This window comes from Mus caroli, unplaced genomic scaffold (assembly GCF_900094665.2).
Source record: "Mus caroli unplaced genomic scaffold, CAROLI_EIJ_v1.1 scaffold_7207_1, whole genome shotgun sequence".
NCBI classification, from domain to species: Eukaryota; Metazoa; Chordata; class Mammalia; order Rodentia; family Muridae; genus Mus; species Mus caroli.
The window spans coordinates 60,132-78,186 of NW_018389580.1; the positions used below are offsets into that span (position 1 = coordinate 60,132).

The window sequence follows — 18,055 nt, forward strand, 5'->3', positions numbered from 1 at the left end:
ACCATACGAAACAGAAACCAAAACACGTGGGCATCACCAGAACTCTGTTCTCCTATCACAGCAAGCCCTTAATACACCAACACACCCGAAAATCAGGAATCTGTCCTAAAATCCTATCTCATGAAGATAATAGAGTCCTTGAAGGATATCAATAACTCACTGAAAGAAATACAGGTAAACACATGCAAACAGGTGAAGGAATTGAATAAAGTGAACCAAGACCCAAAAGTGGAAGTAGGAACAATAAAGAAAGCACAAATGGAGGCAAAAAAAAAAAAAAAACCTAGGAAACAGGTCGGAAATTACAGATGTTAAGTATTTCCAAAAGAATACAAGAGATAGAAGAGAGAATCTCACGTGTAGAAGATACAGTAGAAGAGATTAACACAACTATCGAAGAAAATTTGAAACATAAAAAACCCCTAACCCAAAGCATCCAGGAAATTCAGGACACAATGAAAAGACCAAACCTAAGAATGATTGGCATAGAGGAAAACAAATATTTCCAGCTCAAAGGACCTAAAAATATCTTCAACAAAATCATAGAAGAAAACTTCCCCAACCTAAAAAAATGATAGACATAAAGGTACAAGAAGCCTATAGAACACCAAATAAATTGGACCAGAAAACAAAATCTTCTCATCTCATAATTATCAAAACAAAACATGCACAGAGTAAAGAAAGAATATTAAAAGCTGCAAGGGAAAAAGCCCAGGTAACATACAAAGGTAGACCTATCAGAATTACACCAGGCTTATCAACAGAGGCTATGAAAGCCAGAAGATCCTGGTCAGAGGTCATGCAGACTCTGAGAACACAAATGCCATCTCAGGCTACTATACCCTGCAAAACTCTCAATCAACATAAATGGAGAAAACAAAATATTCAAGGACAAAACCAAATTCAGACAGTATCTATCTACCAACCCAGCCTTACAGAGGATCCTGGAAGGAAGAAATCCAACACAAGGAAGATACCTGCAACAAAAAAGGACAAAATATTAAGCATATCACAACGAAGTCAAAAGCAGAGAGCCACAAGCACATAAAGCCACCTACAAAAACAACGATGTTAGGAACCAACAGTCATCTCTCTTTAATATCTCTCAATATTAATGGACTCAATTCACCTATAAAAAGGCATAAGCTAACAGACTGGATATGCAAAAAAGATCCAGCATTTTTCTGCATACAAGAAACACACCTCAGCCGGGTGTGGTGGCTCACGCCTTTAATCCCAGCACTTGGAGGCAGAGGCAGGTGAATTTCTGAGTTCGAGGCCAGCCTGGTCTACAGAGTGAGTTCCAGGATAGCCAGGGCTACACAGAGAAACCCTGTCTCGGAACCCCCCCCCCCAAAAAAAAAAATAGAAGAAGAAACACACCTCAACAACAAAGTAAACACATGAAAAAAGGTCTTCCAAGCAAATTGTCCAAGGAAACAATCAGGAGTTGCCATCCTAATATCCAATAAAATAGACTTTCAACCAAAAGATATCAAGTGTGATGAGGACGGACATTTCATATTTTTCAAGGGGAAAATTCACCAAGAGAAAGTCTCAGTTCTGAACATCTATGTCCCAAATGGAAGAGCACCCTCATTCATACAAGAAAATTTACTGAAATGCAAAACTCACATTGAACCCCACACAATAATAATGAGAGATTTTAACACCCCACTCTCATCATTGGACAGGTCATTGAAACAGAAACTAAATAGAGACACAGTGAAACTAAGTGAACCAAGTGGATTTAACAGTTATCTACAGAACATTTCACCTTAAAAGAAAAGAATATACCTTTTTCTCAGCACCTGATGGTATAATTCTTATAGGTCTGTCTTTATATATTACTTGACCTTTTTTTCCTTACTGCTTTTAATATTCTTTCTTTGTTATGTACATTTGGTGTTTTAACTAGTATATAACAGGAAGAATTTCTTTCTTCTCCAGTCTATTTGGAGTTCTGTAGGCTTCTTGCATGTTCATGGCATCTCTTTCTTTAGGTTAAGAAGGTTTTCGTTTATAATTTTGTTGAAGATATTAACTGGACCTTTTAGTTGGTAATCTTCATTCTCTTCTATACCTATTGCCTGTAGATTTCATTTTCATTGTGTCCTGGACTTCCTGGAAGATTTGGGTTAGGAGCTTTGTGCATTTTGCATTTTCTTTGACTTTTGTGCCAATATTTTCTATGATACCTTCTGCACCAGAGATTTCCTCTTCTGTCTCTTGTATTCTTATTAGTGATGTTTGCATTTATGACTTCTAATCTCTTTCCTAGGTTTTCTAACTCGAGGGATGTCTCCCATTGTAATTTTTTTTATATTTCCATTTTTAGATCTTGGATGGTTTTGTTCCTTTCCTTTACCCGTTTTATTGGGTTTTCCTATAACTCTTTAGGGGATGTTTGTATTTCCTCTTTAGGGCTTCTAGCTGTTTACCTGTGTTCTCCTGTATTTCTTTAAAGGAGTTTTTTATGTTCTTCTTAAAGTCCTCTATCATCATCATGAGAAATGATTTTAGATCTGAATCTTGCTTTTCTTGTGTGATGGTGTAACAAAGACTTACAATGGTGGGAGAATTGGGTTCTGATGATGCCAAGTAACCTTTGTTTCTGTTGCTTATGTTCTGTTGCTGGCCTCCAGCCATCTGATTATCTCTAGTACTACCTGCCTTACTATATCTAATCAGAGCCTGTTCTTCCTGTGATCCTGGTTGTCTCAGAACTTCTTAGAGTTCATTTGTCTCAGTGATACTGAAATTCTGGGATCCTGTGATCCTGAGAGTTTGATGTGCCAGAGCTCCTGGGAATCAGGCTATATCTGTGAACCTGAGATCCTGGTGTGACCAAGCTCTTGAGATTCTGGTGTGACCAAGCTCCTGAAATCCCAGGACTCTCTGATCCTCTGGTCCTGGGAGGGTTAGAGCACATGGGAATGGATTTTCATTTGGGTATTGTGGGACTGGCTGTAGTTTTAGCACCCAAGGTCTGCTCAGGGCCCCTCTGATCCTTTGATTCTGGGCATGTTAGTATGCCTTGGAATGTAGCTTTCTTGGAACATTCTGGGACTGGCTGCAGAGTTTGTACCCAAAGTCTGTGCAAGGCTCCATCCCAGACCAGATGGAACCTGTGCCACTGGTCTGGTGGAGTTACTAAGTGCCTGGGTCCTGCTGGTCCCAGTTACTTCTGGTGTTGCAGCAGATCTTGTGTCCTCCTTACCTCTGACCCTGTGATCCTAGGCATATTAGAATGCCTGAGAGAGGATATTCCTCTGGGTGTTGTGAGACTACCATTGGAGTTCTTGCCCAAGGTTTGCTCAGGGCACAGGCACAAAACGGAAAACCTCATACATTTCTCAACATGTGTTTTTACATTTCTTTTAGCTTCACCCTTTCCTAAAGAACATGATAATGAAAAGTCATGTGAGAGGACAAACATTAATTCAAGGGGGAAGAAACTTAGATTCAATGTATGACATTCTTAATTTTTGGAATTTTCCAAGTGGTCTTGGATTAAAGGTGAAAGTAGGAACCTATTCTCTAAGTGCTCCACAGGGTCTACAGTTCTCTTTATGTGAACAGATGATACAGTGGCCTACAGGGTTTACAAAGGTGAGTTGTGACTTCTCTCACTGCTCTGACCTTTCATAAAGTCTAAGGTAATTCTCAGGATGTCATGACCATTAAACTCTCACTCATTACCAATAAACATGGAACTACCAATAAGGATCTTAAGTTAAAAACATACAACAGACTATTACTCACTCCTTGACTCTGATCAATGGATATGTTTATTTTTAACTTTATTAGTGCCCATACATTTCTTAAACATAGAGTGTCTATTAGTTACTACCTGAAACCACTGATAGGTTCATTTTATCATCTAGATGAAAAATATTACAACAAGGTGAGGTGACAATTTACTTTCTCAACATCTGTAAAGGAATAATGGTATGACAAATGTGTGTGTGTGCGCACGCGCGCGTGTGTGTGTGTGTAATGCTTGACTTGCTACTTCATGTAAATCATCAACAAAATCAAAGGAGAAGACAGGTTGATTTGGCTGACTCTGTGAGCACTCATTATATTGTGGGAAAAGGGTGTTTTAAAAGCCAGAGGAGGTGATGACAACATGTTCATAGTTCAGAAATACAGTGAAGTTAGAGAACAAAAATGTGGTTGACCATCCTATTACCTTTTCATTCTCTGATTGACAGTAGCTTGTAAAATTCTGACCCTCCAGTTTTACTGGTTTCTCTTATCTCAGGTAGGTGTATGTATAAAACTGTTCATGGAGATGCATATTTCCTCCCATGATGAATCCAAGACCTGTAAATTTGTCAGTCAAAATTAACAACCACTTTCAATATAAGTTTCCCCTAGTAGCCAGTACGCTTAGAGATAAGTTAAATCTGAATGCATATCATGACTTTCTAGAACACTACATTAAAAATCTGTATGTTTGAACAACATCTGGAATTGGTTCAAGACTTAAACATATGTGTCATGTAGCCCAAAACATGGTAAAATTAGTAATATCTTTGATTGTAAGTGTAAGCATTTGAAAATTAACTGCTTAATTATACTCAGAAATTCTCTGTTTACTCAAAATTTTCAAAGAAGTCCAGGCATTTGCTAATAGCTTTCATTTCTCTTAGATTCCTCAGTCTGTGTGCAGTGAGTTCTGTAGGCCTGGATTCAGGAAAGCTGCCCAGGAAGGCAAGGCTGTCTGCTGCTTTCATTGTATTCCCTGTGCAGACAATGAGATTTCCAACGATACAGGTAAATACAGGCTTACAGAGAAGTTTCCAGCTTTTCCACAGGAGTGTGCTATACCTAAGCAAATGGGAAAAGACTGTAGATAAGTAAGAGGTTATCTCTTATCCTATTATTAGAAATTTAAGCATTGATCACACACTCTAGATATTGAAATCATACTTGACTTACATTGCTGACCATATTTTTCCCTGAATACTCACCTTTCCCACCAATTAATGCATTTCATCAAAGACACAGTGTTTTTAGCACATTTTTTTTATATTTTCAAACAATATTCACTCACATGTAGTATTCTTTTAAAACTTGAGTTCCTCACCTTCTCTATTTATCATTATTTTCAGGACACGTATGTTGTTGTTGTTGCTGTTGTTGTTGTTGTTGTTGTTTTGCACAGTAGGTGACTAAGTAATTAGGTTTGATTTCTTCAGTACATATATTTAATCTGTCAATGCTAAGTTTCTTTTGTTTTACATATTTCATGTTATACATTCATTTAAAATGTTTGTCTTCTTTTTACTGAATATATTCTTTTCTCACACAATATAATCTGAATATATTTCCTCTCTCTTCATTTCTTCTAGATTCCTTTCTACCACCTCTCTTATCCATATATTCTCCTTATCAGTCTCTCATTAGAACTGAACATGTTTCTATGACATAACAACAAAATAGAATAAAATAAGGCATAATAATATTTTAAAAACTTTGAAGCTATATAGGAAGAGGAAGTAGAAAAATAAAAGTTCCAAAATAAAATAAGAGCGCTCAAGAATCAGAGACTCACTTGCTTAGGAGTCCCAAAAAGCACTAAACTGAAAGCTCTGGTATATATGCAGAGAACCTAGTACAGACCTGTGTAGGCCATGTGATTCTTGCTGCAGTCTCTGTGTGTTCATGTAAGAATTGCATATTTGTTATAGAAAGCATTGTCCTGGTGTCCTCTGTCCTGTCTGGCTCCACTACTCCTTCTGCTTAATCTTCTATGAAGTGTTCTAAACTTTGAGAGGAAGGGATCGATGGAAAGACCTCCCCCACCACCACCTCTCTCTCTCTGTCTGGATATGTGTCTTTGTATTTACTCCTTTCTGATGGAGGAATAAAAATGATGCCTATCTGATGATGGCTGAATAATATATTGATCTATGTGCATGGCAGAATATATTTAGGTGTCATATTTTGATATAGGTAGTATTGGCTTTTACCTAAGGTTTTTGATCTATCTATTCGCTGGTTCCTGGTTTGCTCAAATAGTGTCAGGAATGGGTCCCCTCTCATGGAGTTATTTCAGACATTGGTTGATTACTCCCTCAAAGTTTTTAAATTTTATTTACATTTTAATTCTTAACCCCTAACAGGTTTCCCATCTCCCTGAAACCCGCTATCCCATCCCCCTGCTTCTATGACGGTGTAATGTTCCTCCACCCCACCCACTCAGCCACTCTCACTTCCCTGCTCTCAATTCCCCTACATTGGGGCATCAATCGAGAATTCATAGGACCAAGGACTTCTCCACCCACTGATGCCTGAGAAGGCTGTCCTCTGCTACATATATAGCTGGAGCCATGGGTTGCTTCATATGTACTCCTTAGTTGGTGACTGAGTCCCTGAGAGCTCGGGGGGGAGGGGGGAGGGTCGGGTCTAGTTCCTTGATATTATTGTTCTTCCTAAGGGTTGCAAACTCCTTCATGTCCTTCAAGTTTTTTCTCTATCTCCTCCATTGGGGACCCTGCATTCAGTGTAATGATTGGCTGCAAGCATTCCCCCTCTGTATTTATCAGGCTCTGGTACAAAATTTTTAATCTAAGTTTAATCCTGCCCACAAACTATGCTAGAAATATATGCTAGAATATATAGAATATTGACAGTATAAACCTTGAGGGAGAGCCTGGAGCATCTCCTACCTCCTACATGCTCATTCTGTTTTCATCCCCCCTTGGCTCAGTCCACCTGAAAATTCTATCCACACATGGAGATCTATGGAACTCTCTAGTCTATTACTCTATGACTAACCACTATAGCATGTATCTTTACTATAATCTATTTAACAGCTAATAAAAAGAAATAAGCAAATACATACAATATTTATCTTTCTAGAATGTTGTATATTACTCACAATAATCTTTTCTATTTCTATATATTTGTCTGCAAATTTCATGACATTATTTTTTGTTTTGTTTTGTTATTTTTATTTTTTTATTTAATCCCCATCCACCCTCCAACTCTGCCACATCCCATCCCTCCTCCCCACCACTTGCCTCCATGTAGATGTCCCCACTCCCCACCCCACCTCACCTCTAAACTTCCTGAGGCCTCCAGTCTCTTGAGGGTTTGGTGCATCATTTCTGGATGATCACGGATCTGGAAATCCTTTACTGTATGTGTGTTGGGGACACATATAGGCTGATGTATGCTATACGTTTGGTGGTCCAGTGTTTGGGAGATCTCAGGGGTCCAGATTAATTGAGACTGCTGGTCCTTCTATAGGGTCACCCTTCTCCTCAGCTTCTATCAGCCATCCCTAATTCAACAACAGGGGTCAGCTGCTTCTGTCCATTGGTTGGGTGCAAATATCTGCATATGACTCTTTCAGCTGCTTGTTGGGTATTTCAAGGGGCAGTCATGTTAGGTCACTTTTGGTAAGCACTCCATTGTCTCAGTAATAGTGTCAGGCCTGGGACATCACCCTGAGCTGTTTCTTACTTTGTGCCTGTCAATGGAACTTATTTTCCTCAGGATTCTCTCCATCTCAATCCCTGTAATTCTTTCTGACAGGAAGAATTATGTGTTAGAATTGTGACTGTGGGATGGGAACCCCATCCCTCAATTAATTTCTTCTCATCTTACTGGAGTTGGACTCTATAAGTTCCCTTTCCCTAATGTCAGGCATTTCATCTAAGGTCCCTCCCTTTGAGTCCTGAGTGTCTCGCATCTACCAGGTCTCTGGTACATTCTTGAGGGTTCCCAAACTTTCTATTCCCAAAGGATGCCTGTATATATCCTTTCTGCTGTCCCTTAGTGCCTCAGTCCTTTTCCCTCACCCAATACCAAATCAGGTTCCCCTATTCCCCCACTACCTACCCACCCCCTCCACGTTCCCTTCTAGATCCCCCCCTCCCTTCCCACTTGTGATTTCTTTCTTCTCTCTCCCAAGTGGAATTGAAGTGTCCTCACTTGGGCACTTCAGCTTGTTGACCTTTTTCTGTTGACTGTGTCTTGGGTATTCTGTACTTTTATTTTGGCTAATATTTTCTGAATTCATTATTCTGTTGAGGAAGATCTAGGTTGTTTACAGTGTCTGGTATTTGGAATTAGAGCAGCAATAAAAATGGTTAATCAAATGTGCTGATGATAGGGTGATGCATACTTTGGGTATATTCCCAAGAGCAGTTAAGCTGGATCTTGAGGTAGACTGATTTCCATCTCTCTACAGAAATGTCATACTGAATTCCATAGTGAATTTACAAGTTTGTTTTCCAACCAACACTGGAAGAGTGTTCTCCTTGCTCCACATCCATGCCAGCATGAGCTGCCAATTGTAATGGTGTTCTTACACATTGTGACACATGTAAGATGGAATGTCAAAATAGTTTTATTTATAGGATATATACTTGTGAGTTTCCATTCGTAAATTCCTTTCAATTCCTCCCCAGTTTCCAAATACACATCCATACTGTTTCTATTTCTCATTAGAATACAAAAAGACATCTCATTTATAATAATAATAATAATAATACAAAATACTATAAAAATCAACAAACCAGAATACAGTGAAACAAACTAACTAAATAAATAAATAAATACCCAAAGAAAATTTGAAAGGATCACATGAAAACATTCACACACACATACACAAACACAAACACAATTTTCCACTTGGACATCCTATAAAAACAAAATCACAAACTGTAACTTATATTCAAAGACCCATAAGTTTAAAAAAAAGTGCCAAGACAAAGCAATGTGAGACAGTAAAAACTTCCAGTATCCTAATGAATTAATTTTTTATTGGCCATCAGCTTCTGGGGCTGACCCTTTAAAGTTTAATTGATTACATTGTTGGAACCTATTTTAAAATAAAATTTTCATTGCCAGAAGTTATTATTTTGAAATAGTTTTGTGGTAGTAATGGGGCATGTGTATCGTTGCCATTACTGTATGAAGACCTTGTCTGGCTTAGACATATATCACATATTTGCATGCTGCCAGTCTATCTGTGATTTCATACCTTATAAATCCTGTAGTGCAGAGAAGGCATTCTTTCATTGGTGTCCTGCCTCATCACTATTTCTTACAATCTTTTTGAATAATTTTCTGTTCTTTTCCCTAAGCACTGAAGCCAGGTATCTTTATAGAAATCCCTATTTTATGTTCTATTATATTTAGTGTGTCAGGTTTTATGTTGAGTTCTATGATCCATTTGGACTTAAGTTATATGCAGGGTGATAAGTATGTCTTTGTTTGCATTCTTCTACATCCAGACATCCATTTAGACCAGCACCATCTGTTGAAGATGCTTCCTTTTATCCATTGCATAGTTTTGTCTTCTCTGTCTAATATCAAGTGTGCATTGGTATGAAGGTTTATTTTTGAGTGTTTGATTCTATTCCACTGCTCATGTGAATGTTTTTATGCCAACATCATGCAGGTTTTATTACTATTTCTCTGTAGTAGAAATTGAAACCAGAGATGGTAATACTTCTAGAAGTTCTTTTCTTGTACAGGGTTGATTTACATAACCTGGATCTATTTTATTTTTCACATGAAGTTGAAACTGGTCTTTCAAGGTCTGTAAAAATTGTTTAGGATTTTTGGTGGGAATTACATTGAATCTACAGACAGCTTTTAGTAATATGTCTGTATTTACTATGTTAATCCTCTTGATTCGCAAGCAGGGGAGATATTTCCATCTTCTGATATCTTCCTTAATTTATTTCTTCATCAGAGACTTAAAATTCTTGTCATACTGGTCTTTCACTTGCTTGTCAATAGTTACAGCAACATATTTTACATTTTTTGTGGCTACTGTAAAGGGTGTAGTTTCCATAATATTTTCTTAGCCTAGGTACTGTTGAAAGAAGTGCTACTGAATTTTTTGAGTTTATTTTGTCTAACCACTTTTGTAAAGGTGTTTTTCTGCTGTAGAATTTCTCTGGTAGAATTTTTGTGTCACATATGTCTTTTATCATATCATCTGTGAATAGTCATACTTCAACTTCTACCATTCCAATTTGAATCCCCTTGATCTCTTTTAGTTTTCTTATTGCTCTAGCCAAAACGTATGTACTTTATTGAATAGATATGTAGAGAGTGTGCAGCCCTGTCTTGTATCTGATTTTATTATGGAATATTTTATTATGAATTTATTATGGTATTGTATCTGATTTTATTATGGATTTTTTTAAAGTTTCTCTCCATTAACTTAATCTTGGCTACTGGCTTGCTGTATATTATATTTATTATGTTTAGGGACCCACCTTGTATACTGGATTTCTCCCATACTTGTAATGTGAAGAGGTGTTTGATTTTGCCTTAGATATGTTCAGCATCTTGTGAGATAATCAAGTGACTTTTTCTTTCAGTTTGTTTATGATAGAGTACCTTGACAGATTATTGTATATTAAACATTTCCTGCATCTCTGCTATGATTCCTATTTGATGATTATAGATAATGTTTTTGAAGCTGTCTTGTATTCAGTTTCTGAATATTGTAATAAGTATTTTTTTCATCAATGTACATTAGAGTAATTAGTCTGAATTCCCCTTTGAGTCTTTGTGTGTTTTAGGTTTGGGGGTGACTGTGGCCTAATAGAATTAGTGTGGCAATGGTCCTTCTGGTTTTATTTAATGGAATAATTTGAGTATTTGTATTAGCTCTTGTGTTCCTAATACTTTAGGATTACTATAATGAAGATATGGTGGATCTGACAAATCCTATTCTGTATCTAATTAGATGATCGTTTTTTCTTTCAGTTAATTTGTATGATGTGTTGAATTTGCTTAGTTTTGTATGTTACTGTCTTCGTTAGGTTTTTACTGCTGTGAACAGACACCAAGACCAAGGCAAGTCATAAAAAGAAGAGCATTTAATTGGGGCTGGCATACAGGCTGAGAGGTTCAGTCCATTATCATCAAGGTGAGAGCATGGAAGTATCCATGCAGGCATGGCATAGGCAGAGCTGAGAGTTCTATGTCTTGATCCAAAGGCTTCTAGTGGAAGACTGACTTCCAGGCATCTAGGGCGAGAGTATTGAGCCCACACCCACAGTGACACACCTACTTCAACCAGGTCACACTTATTCCAACAAGGCCACACCTCCAAATGGTGCCACTCCCTGGTGCAAGAATATACAAACCATCACATTCCACTCCCTGGCCCCCATAGATTTATTCAAACACATGAGTTTATGGGGGACCATACTTAAGCATAGCATAATGCAAAATGAATTTAGTCCAACTTTTAAAGTCCTCATAGTCTATAGCAGTCTCAACAATGTTAAAAGTCCAAAGTTCAAGGCCTCTTATGAGAGTCATCCAATCACTTAACTGTAATCCCCAAAGAAAGACAGGAAAGCAGCTGGGTAAATTCCAAACTCGACATCTCCATGGCTTATGTCAAAGCGGTCTTCAAATCTCCACTTCTTTTTCCTCTTTGTTGACTGCAACAAACTGCTTTCTCCTTGGCTGGTTCCAACTGCCTATTAGCAGCTTTCTTCAGCATGTATCCCATGACTCTAACATCTTTCACATCTTTGACTCTCCAATGTTACAGCTTCTTGTTTCAGTATCTGGGATTCCACTTGATCTTTTGGGCTCCTCCTAAGGGCTGGCATCACTTCTCCAGCTCTGCCCTCTGTAGCAATCTAAGCTCAAGTTGATCCACTCCACTATGGCTGCTGTACTTGGTGATCATTCCATGGTACTGACATCTCCAATACACTAGTGTGTTCCACTCCAACTAGACTTTACCAATAGCCTCTCATAGGCTCTCTTCATTGTGCCAAGCCTCAAATCCTTTGCATGACCCCTTCAGTCCTGGGCCATCAACTACAGCTGAGGCTACACCTTCTCCAATGGCCTTCCATGACCTCTCACAGTGCCAAGCCTCAGCTGTTCTTCATGATACCTTCATGCCTTCAAAACCAGTACCACCTGGGTGACTCTTACACATTACCAAATCCAGCTGAAACACGAGGTACAACCTTGACTATCTCGGGAACACAGCTTCTTTGTGCTCCTAGAAAACAATTCCTAGAAAATTTCAACTGGTCTCTTCTTAATCATTGCTAATTTCTTAGCTCCAGCTAACAAGCATTAACTATCCCAGTAGTTCCTTCCATTCTTAACTCTAGAGCCAGAACCACATGGCTGAAGCTGCTGAGTTCTGCTGCTTGCAGGAACTAGAACATATACCCCTTGTACTATTACGTTATCACCGGCTTTATGTTTTCCAAATCCTTCACTGCCTAAGCTTGGTTATCCTGGTTTTTGCTCTTTAGATTGACCTTGAACACACAGATCAGCATGCCTATCTCCTGGGATTAAAGGTGTGTACCCCCATACATGGATCTAAATTTAACTGGGTAGGATCTTGCTCCAAAGTCCCACTCCCTTAATCTGTTATCTCCTAAAACACAGGATTTTGCTCCATTTCACTTCCTGGTATGCCTTTAATACTCGAACCATGTATTTTATAATTTTCCTTTCTAAGCTTGCTATGCTTGTTCAAACTTCTCTTCATAAGACTTAACCAGAGAACAAAGTCTCTGATGGGCTTTTTTGAAACTTCCTTTGTCAATGCAATTAATCTGAGTCTCTTCACCTTAGTTTCAGGCAGACTTTTCAGTCAAGAGCAAAAAGTAGCCACATTCTTCACCAAAATACCACAAAACAGTCTTTATGCCACATTCTGAAATTCTTCTCCTTTGAAATCTCTTGGGCCAGATCAACACAGTTCAAATTACTCCCAGCAACAAAGTTTTCCATATTCCTACTAGAATGACCCATTAAGCCATATTTAAATCATTTCACTTCGTTCCCAAATCCTAAGTCCTCAAATCCACATTCTTTCAAATAAAAGCATGGTCATGACTATAACAGCAATACCCCAGTCCCTGGTACCAACTTCTGTCTTAGTTAGGGTTTTTCTGCTGTGAACAGACACCATTACCAAGGCAAGTATTATAAAAAATAAATAAAATAAAATAAAATAAAATAAAATAAACATTTAATTGGGGCTGATTTACAGGCTTGGAGGTTCAGTCCATTATCATCAAAGTGAGAGCATGGAAGTATCCATGTAGGCATGTCACAGGCAGAGCTGAGAGTTCTATGTCTTCATCCAAAGGCTGCTAGTGGAAGACTGATTTCCAGGTACCTAGGTTGAGAGTGTTAAGCCCACACCCACAGTGACACACCTAATATAACCAGATCACACCTATTCCAACAAGGCCATACCTCCAAATGGTGCCACTCCCTGGTGCAAGAATATACAAACCATCATAGTTACCATCTCTGAATTTCTGGTATTAATCTTATTCATCATATTTGGTTGATATATAGTTACATTCATTTCAAGTATATTATTTAGTATTTTTGCAAACATGTACATAAGGAAATAGGTCTGTAATTATTTTTCTTTAAGTTTTTATGTGCATGAGTATCAGGGGAACTTCAGTTTATCAAATTAATTGGGAAATATTATTGTGTTGCTTCTTATGGAATAATTTGAGAAATATTGACATTAAATCTTTTGAAAATCTAGAATTCTGCACTAAAACATTCTAGCTCTGACATGTTTCTTTTTTTTGGGGGGGGGGGAGACTTTAATGACTGTGCCTATTTTGATTTGGGTTGCTGGTCTATATAAATTATTTACATGATCTTTATTTAGCTTTGGTAAGTAGTATCAAATGATAAAAATTTCCATTGAATTTAGTTTCCAATTTGATAGAGTACAAGTATTTCCTTATTCCATAAATGTCTGCTGTTAAGTCTTTCTTTTTGTTTCTGATTATTTGAAACTTAAAAGTCTCTGAAATAACCAACAAAAGGGAAAGAGAACCTGTAGAAACTATATCCAGAGGTTAGGCACAGCCCCTGATTGAAAGCCCCACCCATCTCAAAAAATATTATTCCAGAATTGCTCTTGTGTAAAGAAAATTCAGGGACAAAGAGTGGAGCAGAGACTGAAGGAAAGGCCATCTAGAGACTGCCTCACATAGGGATACATTCCATTTGCAGACACCAAACCCAGACACTATTGCTGATGCCAATAAGCACTTTCTGACAGGAGCCTGGTATAAGTCTCTCCTGACAGGCTCTGCCAGAGCCTGACCAATACAGATGCAGATAAAAGCAAACAACCATTGGACTGATCATGAGGATCCAAATGTAGGAGTATGGGGAAAGACTGAAGGAGTGGAAGGGGTTTGCAACACCATAGGAAGAACAATAATATCAACCACACAGACTCCCAGAGCTCCCAGGGACTAAATCACCAACCAAAGAGTACACATGGAAAGATCCATGGCTCCAGCTGCACATGTAGCAGAGTAATGACTTATCTGGCATCAGGGGGAGGGAACAACCTTGGTCCTGTGGAGGTTTTATGCCTAAGCATAGGGGAATACTATGCTGCTGAGGCAGGAATGGGTGGGGGATAGGGGATCACCCTCATAGAAGCAGGATGGGTGGGAAGGGATAGGTGCCTGCTGGTGTTAGAATGAGTAAAGGGATGAAAAATTGAAGGAGAGGGTCCTTGTGATCTGTTGGTGATGGGTTCTGAAAGAAAAAGTGGATAAATCTATTCTGCTACAAAGTTGAAAATGAGACTGGGGGATTGGTTTTCAAGGGCAGTAGAAATAGGCCTACTTTAACCTAAGTTTTGCCTTGGAAAGAGCAGCTCTTGGGATAGAAGAGGGTTTATGCTGAAATTGGTTTATGGGTCAAAGGAATAAGTGGGGAGAGGAAGACAGAGGCCAAGTTCTGTGGAATCCACAAGAGATGGGAGTACAGGGGCACAGAAGGCTAGCAAAATTTTTGTGCCAAAGAATGGGAATGGTGGGGGTGGATTTGGTCTAGGGAAACACAGAAAGTAGAAGGTCTGAGGGCAACTTATTTAGTTTTCTAGAGGATATGTCTGGCCTATAGTTTACCAGGGCATGTTTGTTGAAGTTAAAAATTTGGATACATCAATGATCTGGGGAGATAGAACTGAAGGGGATGATCTGGGGTATCCAGAGAAGATGCGAACAGAAGGGAGTCTGCAGCTAGTGTTCTGTTGCATTGCTAAAGATAACATTGAGGGATTAGGTCTAGGGGAATTGAGTGAGAAGACCATCTGCAAGTAATCTTCCAGGTGTTCTGTTGAGCATAGCGTCCATTTTGTTTACTTTTTGTCAAGGACACTCTTTTAAAATTTCTGACATATACTCAATATATCCAAAGTACACCACTTTTATGATCTTTTTCGTATGGGAACATTAGTGATGGGGTTTAATCATGGTCATCTTCATGATCCTTGGATTTAGACTGTCCCAGGGAAACCAGTGTAGTCATCAATTTTTATACAGTTAAAATAATGAACTTCTTTCTTTGGCTATTTTTGCAGGAGATAGTATAGCAAAGAGAGATAAGATAAATTCCTCATTTTTCTACAACCCATACTTACTGCTTTTAATATTTTTTTCTTTGTTTTGTGCATTTGGTGTTTTGATTATTATGTGACAGGAGGAATCTATTTGGAGTTCTGTAGGCTTATTGTATGTATGTTCATGGGCATCTCTTTCTTTAAGTTACGGATGTTTTCTTCTATAATTTTGTTGAAGATATTTATTGGCCTTTTAAGATGGGAATCTTTGCTCTCTTCTATACCTATTGTCCTTAGGTATGGACTTTTCATTGTGTTCTGGATTTCCTGGATATTTGGGGTTAGGGTATTTTTCATTGTGCATTTTCTTTTATTGTTGTGTCAATGTTTTCTATGGTATCTTCTGTGACTGAAATACTCTCTTCTATTTCTTATATTCTGCATCTATGGTTCCTGATCTCTTTCCTAGATTTTCTATCTCCAGAGATGTCTCCCTTTGTGATTCCTTTATTGTTTCTACTTTCATTTTTACATCCTGATGGTTTTGTTTAATTCATTCACCTGTTTGGTTGTGTTTTCCTGTAATTATTTAAGAGATTTTTTTTTTGTGTGTTTCCTCTTTAAGTGCTTCTAGCTGTTTAGCTGTGTTCTCTTGTATTTCTTTAAGAGGGTTATTTGTGTCTTTCTTTTTTTCCCCAATGAAGTCTCTTTTATTTATTTATATTTTTTATTTAAACAATTTTTATTAGATATTTTCTTCATTTACAATTCAAATGCTTTCCCAAAAGTCCCTTATACCCTCCCCTACCCTGCTCTCCAACTCCCACCTGACTCCTGCTTCCTGGCCTTGGTATTTCCCTGTATTGGGGCATATAATCTTTGCAAGACCAAGGGCCTCTCCTCCCAATGATGGCTGATTAGGCCATCTTCTATTTGTGTCTTTCTTAAAATCCTTGATCATCATTATGAGAATGTATTTTAGATGTAAAACTTGTTTTTCTGGTGTGTTGGGGTATCCAGGACTTGCTGTGGTGGGAGAACTGGTTTCTGATGATGCCAAGTAGCATTGGTTTCTGTTGGTAAGATTCTAGCATTTGTCTTTTGCCATTTGGTTATCTCTGGTGTTAGATGGTCTTGGTGTATCTGGCTGGAGCTTGTCCCTCATGTGGGTCTGTAAGCCTGTGTCAGCACTCCTGGGAGACTATCTCTCTCCTGGCAGAACTTGTGTACAGAGGGCTCTGGAACAGCCCAAGCTCTGGGTGCAGATGGAGACCTAAAGGATCATGTCCCAGACACTCTACTGTTCCTGTGCCCTATGTGTCCTTCGCTGACCCCACTCCATACGGTTATTGGAGAGAAAGTGGTTATCTCAATTCCAAGCCTTGGAGTGAAAGCACCTTTGGAAGAACAGCTCTATCCTTGTGGGACCAGTGCACAGCTATCTGTGGAACAGCCTGAGCTCCTGGGTGCAGAACATGGACCAGAAGCCACAGATAATAGTTAAGATATACTTCTTGGAGTAAGGATGACATTGTCACATGTTGATATACAAAAACCCAAACATTTAGACATGATTTGACAACAAGAAGATTAAGCTCAATGGCAGCATGGGTTCACCCTTATGTGATATGAATTTCTACCACCATGATATTCCATGTGTGTTCATTGTACCAGATATGAAATACTCCATTGAAAAATAACTCTTCTCTGTACTTAAGCTATATGTTACATTTACAGATATTTTCAGTATGCACAGAATAGGAGAACTTCAGTCATGGATACAAAATACTGCTCATTATGATTTTAGTGGTTGTATTTCGAAGACATATGTAAGACAAAATATGATATAAACACACATGATCACAATTTAAATTTGAAGATATCACTGATGCAAGATGCAGAATAAGGAAAACCTAATTTTAATATAAAGTGTTCTCCTTATATAAATCAGTTAATGAAACAGACTTCATATTCCTTAATTAAGTAAAAGATAGAATTCTACTTTTGACCCATACATTGTATCATAAAAATGCAAAAGAAAATATTCATAATAAAAGCAAAGTGACAAGTTGTGAATGTGTTAAAAGCTTGAAAACATTAGTAGAATTCCATGATCATTAAACAAACAAACAAACAAAAAGGTATCAAAGGAGAAATTTGATTCTTCTGAAAAAAAAAAAAAACTCAATAAATGTTCAGTCAAAATGTAAAACCGAGACAACAATCCCTTGATGAGGTGGTAGTTTTTAGAAATACACAAAGGATTGATGTAATAGAAATATGGCATTGTACACTGATGTGAATATGTTTATAATTCAAGGTAAAATTCACAAATGTATAAGAGAAGAGTACTCAAAAACTATTTTTTATACCTACCAATAGTTCTCTCTCTATGTATTAACAAATTCCATAGCTAAATGTAACAACATAATACTAGTGAAGGATTTGAGCTTCAAGAATGTAATGACATTTATTATTATGAAATTATTTAGACTGTTAACCAAATTGGAGTACCCAAGGAATCTTAAGAAAACAAGTAAATATGGGTACAAAATCAGAGAATACCATATAAAAAAAGAACTTCAAAAAATATTGACAGTATTATACAAAACATATGTACAGAATTAGATACTTTTCATAGGATGATGTCAGAAACAAATTGCAACTGTACAGGATTGTTTTGAAATG

At 37.8% G+C, this 18,055-nt stretch overlaps 1 protein-coding gene across 1 annotated transcript in view; it reads left to right on the forward strand.

Moving 5' to 3' along the window:
• Nucleotides 1–18,055, forward strand: part of LOC110288180 (vomeronasal type-2 receptor 116-like) — a 33,818-nt gene that overhangs the window by 14,439 nt on the left and 1,324 nt on the right. The window contains exons 4-5 of the mRNA XM_021154602.1: nucleotides 3,385–3,612; nucleotides 4,659–4,782. Coding sequence (XP_021010261.1) covers nucleotides 3,385–3,612; nucleotides 4,659–4,782 — 352 coding nt within the window. The remainder of the gene's footprint in view (nucleotides 1–3,384; nucleotides 3,613–4,658; nucleotides 4,783–18,055) is intronic.